Below are 12,045 nucleotides of genomic sequence, written 5' to 3'. Positions count from 1 at the left end.
CACATGAAGTACTTTTACATACGTTCTCTTGGTTGACAGAAAAACCCAGTGAGATAAGAGCATTTCACAGATAAGAAAACCAGAGCTCAAAAGGTGAGGTGACTTGTTACAGGCTACTCAGCTAGTAGGCTACCAGGCTAGAGTCAGAAAAAAAAATCAGAGTCCTATCTAGTCTTTCAAAAGCCACTCCATATCATAGATAAATTATGGTTAGTTTCCAATTGTTATTGACGTCTTAGCATTTTGCTGCTTCCCACTGAGATGATTTTATTTAATCACTGTTGAGTCCAGAATCACCTAGTCCACACTGGCACTTGAAGTTATGACAATACCCAGAGGAAAAAAATTTAGTTAGTGAGAATCACGTTACTGGAAAAAATCTTAGACCATTAAGTGTTAGAAGGTCTTTCAGTTCTTCTGATGGAGGAATTCTATGATAGGTTCCCAAAGTAACCTCCAGAAATACATTACAGTTTCAAAGGGTTCCATGGTCTAATTAATTTGGGAATTAATTGCTTTAGATTGCTTTATTTCACAATTTCACAAAGACTTTAATATTCTAATGTACACTGAAAATTTCTAGGAGTATAATTAAGGATACAGTGTTCCCCAAACGTATCTGACCACTGAACATTTCTCCCAAACATATTTTTCTTTTTGGCTGCACTGCATGGCTTGTGGGATCTTAGTTCCCCGGCCAGGGACTGAAGCCAGGCCCTCGGCAGTGAGAGCATGGAGTCCTAACCACTGGACCGCCAGGGAATTCCTTCCCCCAAACTTTTAATTTAGAGTATCTTATGGGACTAGCATTGTATAGAATACACTTTGAAATACTGCTCAATAAAACTATTTAAGCAACATACCAACAAATACAAATTAAAGATAATAAATACAAACAGTACATTAGTCCTGAGGGAATGCAGAATAAAAAGGAGGGATGACAATTTGTAGAATTAATTGGGCAAAGTTTCCTGCTCAATATACTGTTTAATTTTGCAATGAAATTTAGGCAGTAATATGAACTAGGAATACATGTGCTTACCAGTAGAAATCTTTTAAATTGCTGATTGACGCAATTATAAAATAAAAATTTGGGCGACTTTGCTGGTGGTGCAGTAGTTAAGAATCCGCCTGCCAATGCACGGGACATGGGTTCGAGCCCTGGTCCGGGAAGATCCCACATGCCGTGAAGCAGCTAAGCTCAAGCGCCACAACTACTGAGCCTGTGCTCTAGAGCCCATGAGACACAACTACTGAGCCCACGTGCTGCAACTACTGAAGCCCACGCGCCTAGAGCTCTGAACAAGAGGAGCCACCGCAATGAGAAGCCTGCACACGGCAACGAAGAGTAGCCCCCACTCGCCACAACTAGAGAAAGCCTGCACACAGCAATGAAGACCTAACACACCCAAAAATAAATAAATTAATTTAATTTTAAAAAGTTTTATTACCATAACTTATAATATTTAAAACTTTAATTGCCTATACTTGGGGGAGTAAATAATTAATTTCTCTTACACTATTAAGATGGTTAGGTTTTATAGCCTTCTGAAACTTCATCAAAGCTTCTTGTTCTTACTTATTAATTAATGACTGCTTCAAGGTTTCATATGGCCTTTAATCCATCAGAATTTCATTGTAGTCTCAGGTAAAAATCTCATTATTACAGATTCCATTATGAGGAAGGGATCTATATAATAAACTTGTTTGCAAATGTCCCATTCTGAGGTTATGATTTGTCATAATGAATTTTTATAAAGAATGATTTTACACACCAAATGCTTCCTCTTGATTATCCTCTTAAAATAATCATCCTATATTACCGAAGACCATAAATGGTATTCTGTTTGCAGCCTAGAACAGAGAGCTAAGAGCTCCATAATTCTGCCTGGTGATCAAGTCCTTTAACTTCCTTAGTCCTTTCCTACTTCAAACATTCCTACTTAACAAATCTAACTGAACTCCAAATTACTACAATGTAGAGAGACCTGGGAAAATGTAAGAATCTGAGTTCCTCCAGTTTACTAAATTCAGGCTTTCTATTCATTCATTGATTCATTATAGAGAGCCTTCATGTACTCCTGCAAACTATAAATCTGATTTCTAATAATACATGCTTCATAACAAAATCATGATAATAGAATTTTTCTTTAATAAAACATTCTTTTAAAAACTAAAGAAATCATAATAGTATTAATGCATGTCTTATTTTGTATTTATGGGGTTAGTTCATTAAATAGAATATCTTTATTATCTCATTCATTATTTAAAATTTTTGAAAAAATTTTGATGTTTTTTTAGGACATATTATCCATAATCCAAAGCAGACATCATTAGATACATAAGATATTTAAAAGTAAATCACCTGGAGCTACACTATTGAATTATAATTTATACAGACTAAGGTTCCCTTTTCCCTAGTTAATTTCAGTGCATAATAGGACAAGAGGGAGAAAAAGCACAACCTTTTCTTTTTGGTGCTTTTTAAATTGAGTATTTTAATCAAATGGGAATTTTTTACTAGGATTACTATAGTTCACTGCTTCTAAAGTAAGAGTAAGCAGTTCTACAGACACAGTTGCAAACTTAAGCTACGAAAATTAGGTGATTAATCTTCTCCATTACTTTGGCATTATCCCCACACTGGTTCCTTATCTAAGTCCCTGAATCTGCTGAGGTCCCAAAACGGAGACTTGGATGCATAAATACAAGGTTGTTTCCAAACATTCGACCATGTAAACAAAAAGTAAGGGCACAAGATAAAAATATCTGATGATTGCTTTAAAATTCCCTATTGAAACCGGAGAAAATATGCCACTCTTCTGTAGATTCATTTACATTTGCTTCTTAACTAGAAAGAAAATAGATACAGACATGTTCATGAGCGCTCACATAATGATTCACACACAAATGAACTGGTAAAAAACTGTAACACACTTGAATATTTTAAAAGTAGAAGAAAGTTTTCTTACCTTCAGAAGTTCAAAGTAATGTAGACAGTGGTAAACAGGGGCCAGAAGTAGCCTGGGTAAAACATATTGAACAGCTTCTTTGAAACCTTCGCCTATTGACTAGAAAACAAAGTGATTTAATTTTTAAGTTTACTTTTCAGACATCATATATCTTGATCTAAAAACTACTATACCTGCAAATAGAGTGCTGCTCCAGGCTTTGATAACTGACTAAGGAAACGATCATGAAAACCAGGTCGTAAAATATCTCGAGCATATGATTCATATGGATCAAATGCCAGTTCCTTAGAAAATAAAGAAGGCAAAACATAAATAATCTTTCTCCAAGGTAAAGTATAAATGACCTACCACCATAAACACAAAAAGATTAAATTATGGGCACACCTATGCCTGCACAATTATATATGTCTTTTAAAGCCTCTAAACAAAATTACATTGCTATTAATTTTAACAGAATAAACCTAATATTCTCAATTAAGAAAGTAAATCAATTCTTTCTGATGAGTAATGGGATTCTTATATGTTATGACACCTCTCATGAAAGGGTTCTAGTAGAGTATTATCAACAAACATAGTCAAAAGAATGGGGGGATTTTTAGATCTGGAAAACGAAGTGTAGCCTGAATAATAAAGAACATAGATATCCACAACCAGGTAAAGTATAAACATTTAGAATATTGGTGCCAGACATTTATTTCCTCGTGGTTATTTCTTGTTCATAGACTTACTTACACATTCTGCAAGCCAGAGGTAATTGTTTATATCATCTAAAATTCATTGGCACATTTTTCACAAAACAATTAAATAAAAATTTAATCCAAATTGCCCAAAAATTTTACCATCACCAATGATTAATAAACTAAACAATTCTAAAGGTTAGAATCTACTGGTTTTGCTGATTCCTGAGGAAAAAAAGAGTAGGTATTGTGATTTTATCAGGAGGTAGGATTTCTACTCTCCGCCATCCTGTGCTCTATTCCAGGTAAAAATAAAAAGCCAAAAAGCCCAAACTATTATGAAGATGGTATTATAGATTCTAGCAAGAGCTCATTTCTATGAAGGGTAATTCTAGAAAGAGGAAGAGGACATCTAGTGGAGGACTGCAGAAGAATGAAGTTAGGAGTGAATGACAGAACAAATGTTTATTTTTAAATTACCCTTTATGTTGTTTCTCAGACTGTTTTCTTTAAGGAAAGATTCAATAATAACAACACAAGATCAGAAATCAGAAGACCCCAGTTCTGTTCTCTGTGAAATGCAATATGGGATATAAAGTTCCAAGTCATCCTAAATTCCTTGAGCCATTTCAATTCCTTCAACTGTCTTCTCAACTGAAAATTTCTGTAATAATATAACAATGGAAATTGCAGTCCATTGCAGATCTTACAGGAATGGATAGTAGGTTTTCAACAATAACAGCAGGAGGGAGTCAGGTTATGAATAGACTGGATGCGAGAGAGGAATAAAAATGTGATTGGATGCTTTTATCTTGGGTCTCTTGAATTCATGAACTTATATAGAGCAGATAATGTTTGTCCTCCTCCCCTTTCAATAAACTCTATTATAGAATTTTTATGACAATTACACATATAAAGTAAAGACTATACAGACAGTGTAGTGGCTTAAAAGCATGACTCTAGCATCAGAGACACTCAGGTTCCACTTCTGATTGTACTACTTACTAGCTGTGTGACCTCTGACAAACTATCAACATTTACTCTCTCTAAGCCAAGTTTCCTCACTGGAAAATGTAGATGATATATACTTCAAGGAGTTGTTTTAGGAATTAAATGAGATACACACAAAGTGCTTGCAATAGCGTATGCACATATTAAGCGGTGAATAAATGGTATCTAGTATTATTCTAAAATAGCTAATTTCAAGAGAGAAAAAAACTGACAACTAACTGGAAATCCAAGCTCTTATCACATAGTTTTATTATTGAGGATAAATTTATAGAATGGCAAGCACTTCTAAGCATCCTCGTATAAATTAATAGATGATATTATGATCAGTTTACTGGTTAAATGCAATACTTATAAGATTCATTTAAAAATTTAATTATTGATACACACAACTGTGTATTAACAGTTAAAAATATAGACTATTCTAAACATACAGAAAAGTACAGAAAACAGTTTAACAACCATATTCACCATCTAGCTCAAAAAGAGCTCAACATTTTATAACACTTCACCTTTCTTTTTTTTAAAGAAATAAAACAGTAGAGATGTAATTGATCCTCCTGAGCTCCCTTTCAGAAGGTAATTTCCTCTCCTGCTAATCCCCAGAGGAAATCACTATCCTGAATTTGATTACTTCCAAGTATATTTTTATATCATAATTACATATGTATCAAGAAACAAGGCAATGTTTTCAAATTTTATATAAATATTGTAATGTACATAGTAACAATAAATTCTTCTGCAATTTGGTTTTTATATTCAGTTGTTTTAATGATTTATCCAATATGATTCATATAGTTCCTTACAGTTCATTTATTTCAAACTCTGTATAATATTCCACTGTATAAATATATCTTTTTTTAGGTAAATTTTTTACTCTGAGATAATTTAGATTCACATGTAGTTGTAAGAAATAATACGGAAAGATTCTGTCTGTCTGCACACTACCCAGTTTTCCCCAGTGGCAACCTCTTAGAATAGTACAATATAGTGCAATATCACAACCCGGCCATTGACATTGATGTAGTAAAGTATAAAATATTTCCATCACCACAAGGATGGCTCTTGTTGCCACCCTTTTATAGCCACACCTTCCTCCTTCCCATCATAGCCTCTTTAGCCCCCAGCAACCACTGATCTATTCTGTATCTCAATAGTTTTTTCATTTCAAGAAAGTCCTATAAAAGGAATTACACAGTATGCAACCTTTTGGAATTGCTGGATCATACAGTAATTCTTTAATTTTTTGAAGAACTGTTTTCCATAGCAATTGTACCATTTTATTTACATTCTCACCAGCAAAGTTCGAAGGTTCTAATTTCTCCACATCCTCTCCAACACTTGGTATTTTCCTTTCATTTTAAAAATTTAATTCTAGCCATCTTAGTGAGTGTGAAGTGGTATTTCATAATGGTTTTGATTTGCATTTTACTTATGACTAATGATGCTAAACATCTTTTCATGTGCTTGTTGGACATTTTTATATATTCTTTGGAGAAATTCCTATTCAAATCCTGTGACCATTTAAAAACTGAGTTGTTTGTCTTTTTTGTAAGAGTTCTTTACATACACTGAATATATCAGATATTATCAGACATATGATTTGCAAATATCTTCTCCCATTCTGTGTGCTGTCCTTTCACTTTTGATGGTACTCTTTGAAGCACGAAAGTTTTACATTTTAAGTCTAAATTACGTATTTTTTTCTTTTCTCACTCATGCTTTTGGTGTAATATTTAAGAATCCTTTGCAAAGTCAAGGTCATGAAGACTTAGCCATGCTTTTCCTAAGAGTTTGATAATTTTAGTTCTTATATTAAGTCTCTGATCCATTTGGAACTTAGGTTTATATATGGTGTGAGGTAAGGAGTTCAATTTCATTCTTTTGTGCTTCTCGTAACTTTATGGTTTTTTGTGTGTGAACAAAAGTTTAAAAATTTTAATCTCTTCTTTTATGGTTTGTACTTTCTATGTGTTCTTTAAGAAACCCTTCCTACTTCAAAGTGATAAATATGTTCTCCTGTATTTTCTTCTGAGCTTCTGAAGTTTTGCTTTTCATTTTTAGATTTTATTTAAACTACTGAGAGTTTTTCCTGTATGATGTGAGCTAAGGAAGGAATATTTTCTTTCCACACGGAAAACCAGTTTTGACCCAGCATCATTAATTAGTTTGGTATTTCTCTACTGATTAAAATGTAATCTCGGTCACATATCATGTGTATGTGTATTCTTTTTCAGGGTGCTCTATTCTGTTCCAGTAATTGTCTATATCTACAACTAATAATGTGGCTTTGTAATAAATCGTATTTACTGTGGCTTTGTAATAAATTTTAAAATCTGATAGGACAAGTCCCCTCAACTTGTTCTTCCTCAAAATTGTTATTTTTGTCCCTTCATTCTTCCACATGAATTTTACGATCAGCCTGCTGATTTATAGATTATTCGGGGACAACTGCATCAATACAATATTGAGTCCTTCCATGAACATGGTATTTCCATTTATTCAGATTTTCCTTATGAATATCATTATTTTATGATTTTCTTAACAAAAGTCTTGCATATATATGTTTATTGGGTTTATTTCTGAATACCTTATAGTTTTGTTACTAGAGAGAATGGAGCCTTTTTCCTTTAATATTATACATTCACTTGGTTGGAACTGAGTATAGTAATGCTAGCAATTTTTATGTTGGTCTTTTATCTAGCAACTATACTGAACTTGCCTAATAGTTACAACACTATATATATTTTCTTGGATTTGCTGTGTAGACAATTATGTTGACTACAAATAGGACAATTTTGTCTTTTCTATTCTTTTTCTGTCTTTTGGCTAGTATCTCTATTAGAGTGCTGAAAAGAAGTAGTGAGTGGCGTTCTCCTACAGCTTAGTCATTAAATAGATCTTTTATAGGTTTTTGATAGATATCCTTTATTAGATTAAGAAAGGTCCCTTCTATTCCTACTTTGCTCAACATTTTAAAGAAATTCCTGAATGAATGTTTTTCTATGCTTTTTCTTATTTGTTGAGATTTTAATGTTAATGTGAAATATTACATTAACTTTTAAAAAATTTCAAACCACTTAAGAGTAAACTTCCTAAGATATATCATACTGGCCACAGTTTTTATTTAGATTATAAACTGATTACTTTTCTTTGCCAGTTGTGTCAGTATGTGAGAGTGGTTCATATTTCTTTCTTGTATTACTCTTATCCAGTTTTGATAATATATGTATTGATATATAATCCTAAAAAATTGAGTTGCCCTTTGTGTCCCTATTTTTTATCTTCCTTACGAATCTATTTTGTGGTTTTCTTAACAAAAATCTTGCATATGTTTATTGGGTTTACTTCTGAATACCTTATGGTACTATTTCTAAACTGAATGGAGCAGTGGACAACTTTCAAAACAGTAAGGTTAACTGTTTCTTGAAGACTGGTAAAACTCCTAATACTTAGTGTATGCCTCATGTCATTTGTTGAAACATAGATTTGATTATTCAATTTTTAATGGTTTTTAAGTTAATTAGGATATCTATTTCTTTTTTTTTTTTAGGATATCTATTTCTTAAGTCAATTTTCCTATTTTATATTTTTTAAAAAGTTAACCACTCCATCCCAGTTCTCAAAAATTTTCAAATGGATCTCAGCATTCCTGAATGATTTTAAAAGTTGCAATCTGTAGTTATAACTTTTTCTTCTTAATATTTATGCTTTTCCTTTTTTCTCCCTTGATCAACATTATTAGAGGTTTTGTTCTATCTGTTGTGTGCTTTCTAGTTCATTAATTCTGTTCTTCTATTACTTCCTTTATGTTGTTTCTATTATTATCAACTCTCAAATTTACATTATCTTTCCTGTTTCTTGGATTGAAACCTTTACTCATTTATTTTTAGTTATATCTACTTTTTAAAATATATGTCTAAAACTGTAAGTTTTTCTTTATGCATTGCTTTAGTTGCATCTTACAGGGTTTTGTATATAGTACTTTCATTTTTGCTCAATTTCAAGTATTTTGTAATTTTCATTGTCACTGCCTCTTTAATCCATGAGATATTTAGAAATTCATTTTTAAGATTTCCTAGTATTTTAAAAACTTTTTATTGTGATTTCTAATTTAATTTCATAGTCAAAAAAGATGGTTTATATGCTATTATGTAATATTTGAGACTTCCTTTTTTATCTAATACTGTAACCACTTTTTGTAAATATAACTGGTATCTTGAAATGAATCTAGAATCATCCATATATACATAATCAAACCTGTTCATTTTCTTATTTTAACTTCTATAGCCTTAATCTTTTTTCTGTTTGTGATAGAGATGTGCTACAATTTCCTATCATAATAGTAAATTTTTTTCCATTTCTCGTAATTCTGTCAGTTTCTATTTCTTATATTTTGAGGCTTTATAATCAGGTACACATACATTCATGATTGTTGTATCTTCATGACGTTGTCCCTTTTCCTATTTAAGTAGTGTTCCTCTCTAATGCCCTCCCCACCAAGCTTACTTTTCCTTATTATATCAATTGATATTTATATACTAGCTTCCCTTTATTTGTTTTCATATGTTGACTTTTCAATCCCTTTACTTTATTTTATTTTTTGCGGTATGCGGGCCTCTCACCGTTGTGGCCTCTCCCGTTGCAGAGCACAGGCTCCAGACGTGCAGGCTCAGTGGCCATGGCTCATGGGCATAGCCGCTCCGTGGCATGTGGGATCTTCCCGGACCAGGGCACGAACCCGTATCCTCTGCATTGGCAGGCGGACTCTCAACCACTGCGCCACCAGGGAAGCCCAATCCCTTTATTTTAAATATTTCTGTGGTTCTGTTTTGGGTGTGTCTCTACAAGCTGCAAGAAATGGACTTTTAAAAATAAAAAATAAGTACTTTCTTTAAATAGGCGAGTTTCATCAGTTTACATATACTGAGTTACTAACAGTAGTATAATGCAGTTGGATTTATTTGCATCATATTACAGTCAGCCCTCTGTATCTGTGGGTTCCACATCTGCTGATACAGAAGGCCAACTGTACTATGCCATTTTAAATGAGGTTACTTTACTTTTTCTTTACTTCATTATTCTTTCCTATTATCAGTGGAAAAGATTAAAAAGTGTTCCTACAGTTCTTGTACATTGTAAGATATAGGTAGTATTTCTATTCTTTTGGTGATTTTCCTAAATGTTTTAAAATCAAATAAAGTTTGTTATTATCTATAAATTTTTCTAAATTTTAAAGAGAGTTTACAGTTGTTTAGTTTTTCTTATCTTCTGAATACAAGCCCATTTTATGTGCTGAGAAGTTTAGTTTACCTTCCCTTTTAAATTAAAAAAAGAAAACAGTTTGCTTTTTAAAATATTCAGTAGCTTGGGCTTCCCTGGGAGCACAGCAGTTAAGAATCTGCCTGCCAATGCAGGAGACACGGGTTCGAGCCCTGGTCCGGGAATATCCTACATGCCGCAGAACAACTAAGCCTGTGCACCACAACTACTGAGCCTGTGCTCTAGAGCCTGCAAGCCACAACTACTGAGCCCATGTGCCACAACTACTGAAGCCCACGCACCTAGAGCCCGGCTCCGCAACAAGAGAAGCCACCACAATGAGAAGCCTGTGCACCGCAACGAAGAGTAGCTCCCGCTCTCCGCAACTAGAGGAAAGCCTGCGCACAGCAATGAAGACCCAAAGCAGCCAAAAATAAATAAGATAAACAAATTTATAAAAAAAATATTCAGGGCTCCCCTGGTGGCGCAGTGGTTGAGAGTCCGCCTGCCGATGCAGGGGACACGGGTTCGTGTCCCGGTCCGGGAAGATCCCACATGCCGCGGAGCGGCTGGGCCCGTGAGCCATGGCCGCTGAGCCTGCGCGTCCGGAGCCTGTGCTCCGCAATGGGAGAGGCCACAACAGTGAGAGGCCCGCGTACCGCAAAAAAAAAAAAAAAAAGATATAGTTGATTTCGGAATGAGCACAAAGAGCTAGAAATTTCAGAATGACTATCAATGCTAACTTATAAGGGCTAACTCAGTATTTTAGCCCTTGACATATCAAGGAGAAGGTTACCATTTTTCTCCCCCTATGATATCTAAATCATCTAGGTCCTGGACTTGATTTCCCTATTCACTTCATCCCTCCTATTCTAAATTATTATGCACAGTTACCATATATTAAGTAGCTGTATGAAGCTGGTTAGCTAAATATTTCAGGAAAGTTATTTTATTTAACTTTCAAAAAATCCTGAGTCCTATTATTATCTTTCTTTTACAAATATAGATAGAGAGGTTTAGAGATGTGAAGTAAATTGCCCATGGACACATACAACTACTAAGTAGCAGATTTTAGACTGGAACACAAGTAGTTTGACCTCAGGTCCAAGTTCTGTGGCCTCTTCATTGATAAGATAGCCAATTAAGTGTCAGCTGTGGGATCTGTTTTTTATAATGATGAGAAACTACTTTTTCTAAGTTTCGTGAGATAATGGAAACAAATGTTGACAATGACCCTTTGAGGAAGAGGCAATATAGTTGAGTAGTCAGCAGTTAATGTATATGTTAGCTGGAAACAAGAATTCAGATTCCAATTTTAATTCAAATGTCAGGCCTTCTAGATGCAGACTTTTTTGGTGTATAATTACTTACCTCTGCTAAGTCTTCAAAGCAACTTCCTACTAATGGATGGGGACTGCCTTCATCTGTCATTTCTACAGTATCTTCTATATGGCCCAGTAACTTTACACTAAGTTCATGTATATCCACTATACGACTAAATATATTTTCTACATCCTGTTGGGATGAAAAACACATGAATTCAGTTAGGTGGTATAATAAAACAAATTTTGAGCCAATAAATCATTTTATAATCATGAAATTTAACATGGCAGATACAGTGAGAAATTTTAACAACTTACAAATATAAGTAAAAGACAAAGAATTCCTTTGGCAATGAAGTACAGTTTGCAAAACACATTTCTCTAGGTCACTGGTTCTCAAACTTTTTGTCCTCAGGACTCCTTCACATTCTTAAAAATTACTGAAAACTCCAAAGGGCTTTTGCTTACTATATTAGAAATTATTTACTATCAACATTTACTACATTAGAAATTAAAACCAAGAAAATTATAAAACATTTAATTCATTTAAAAATAACAATAAAGAGTTCTTTTATGAAAAGTAACTATATTTTTCTAGAACAACTAAAAATCTTAGTGAGGAGAAGGGCACTGTTTTACATTTTTGCAAATCTCTAACACCTAGTTTAATAGAAGATAGCTGGCTTTTCATGTATATTTCTGCATTCAATCTGTTGTGATATGTTGCTTTGGTTAAAGCATATGAAGAAAATCTAGCTTTACAAAGACACGTAGTTGGAAAAGGGAGGAGTCTATTCAAATAAC

General features: G+C 33.7%; 1 protein-coding gene across 2 annotated transcripts in view; it reads right to left on the bottom strand.

Annotated features, from left to right (window-relative positions):
- Positions 1-12,045, bottom strand: part of SOS1 (SOS Ras/Rac guanine nucleotide exchange factor 1) — a 150,921-nt gene that overhangs the window by 56,130 nt on the left and 82,746 nt on the right. For both annotated transcript variants that reach the window (XM_029231478.1, XM_029231479.1), the window contains exons 6-8: positions 11,291-11,434; positions 3,146-3,256; positions 2,973-3,071 (exon numbers count right to left, since the gene is read on the bottom strand). In XM_029231478.1, coding sequence (XP_029087311.1) covers positions 2,973-3,071; positions 3,146-3,256; positions 11,291-11,434 — 354 coding nt within the window. The remainder of the gene's footprint in view (positions 1-2,972; positions 3,072-3,145; positions 3,257-11,290; positions 11,435-12,045) is intronic.

Source organism: Monodon monoceros, unplaced genomic scaffold (assembly GCF_005190385.1).
Source record: "Monodon monoceros isolate NGI ecotype Baffin Bay Population unplaced genomic scaffold, NGI_Narwhal_1 Super_Scaffold_19, whole genome shotgun sequence".
Classification (NCBI taxonomy): domain Eukaryota; kingdom Metazoa; phylum Chordata; class Mammalia; order Artiodactyla; family Monodontidae; genus Monodon; species Monodon monoceros.
Note: the sequence above shows the minus strand (reverse complement) of the source record. Positions and strands in the feature narration are given on the sequence as shown.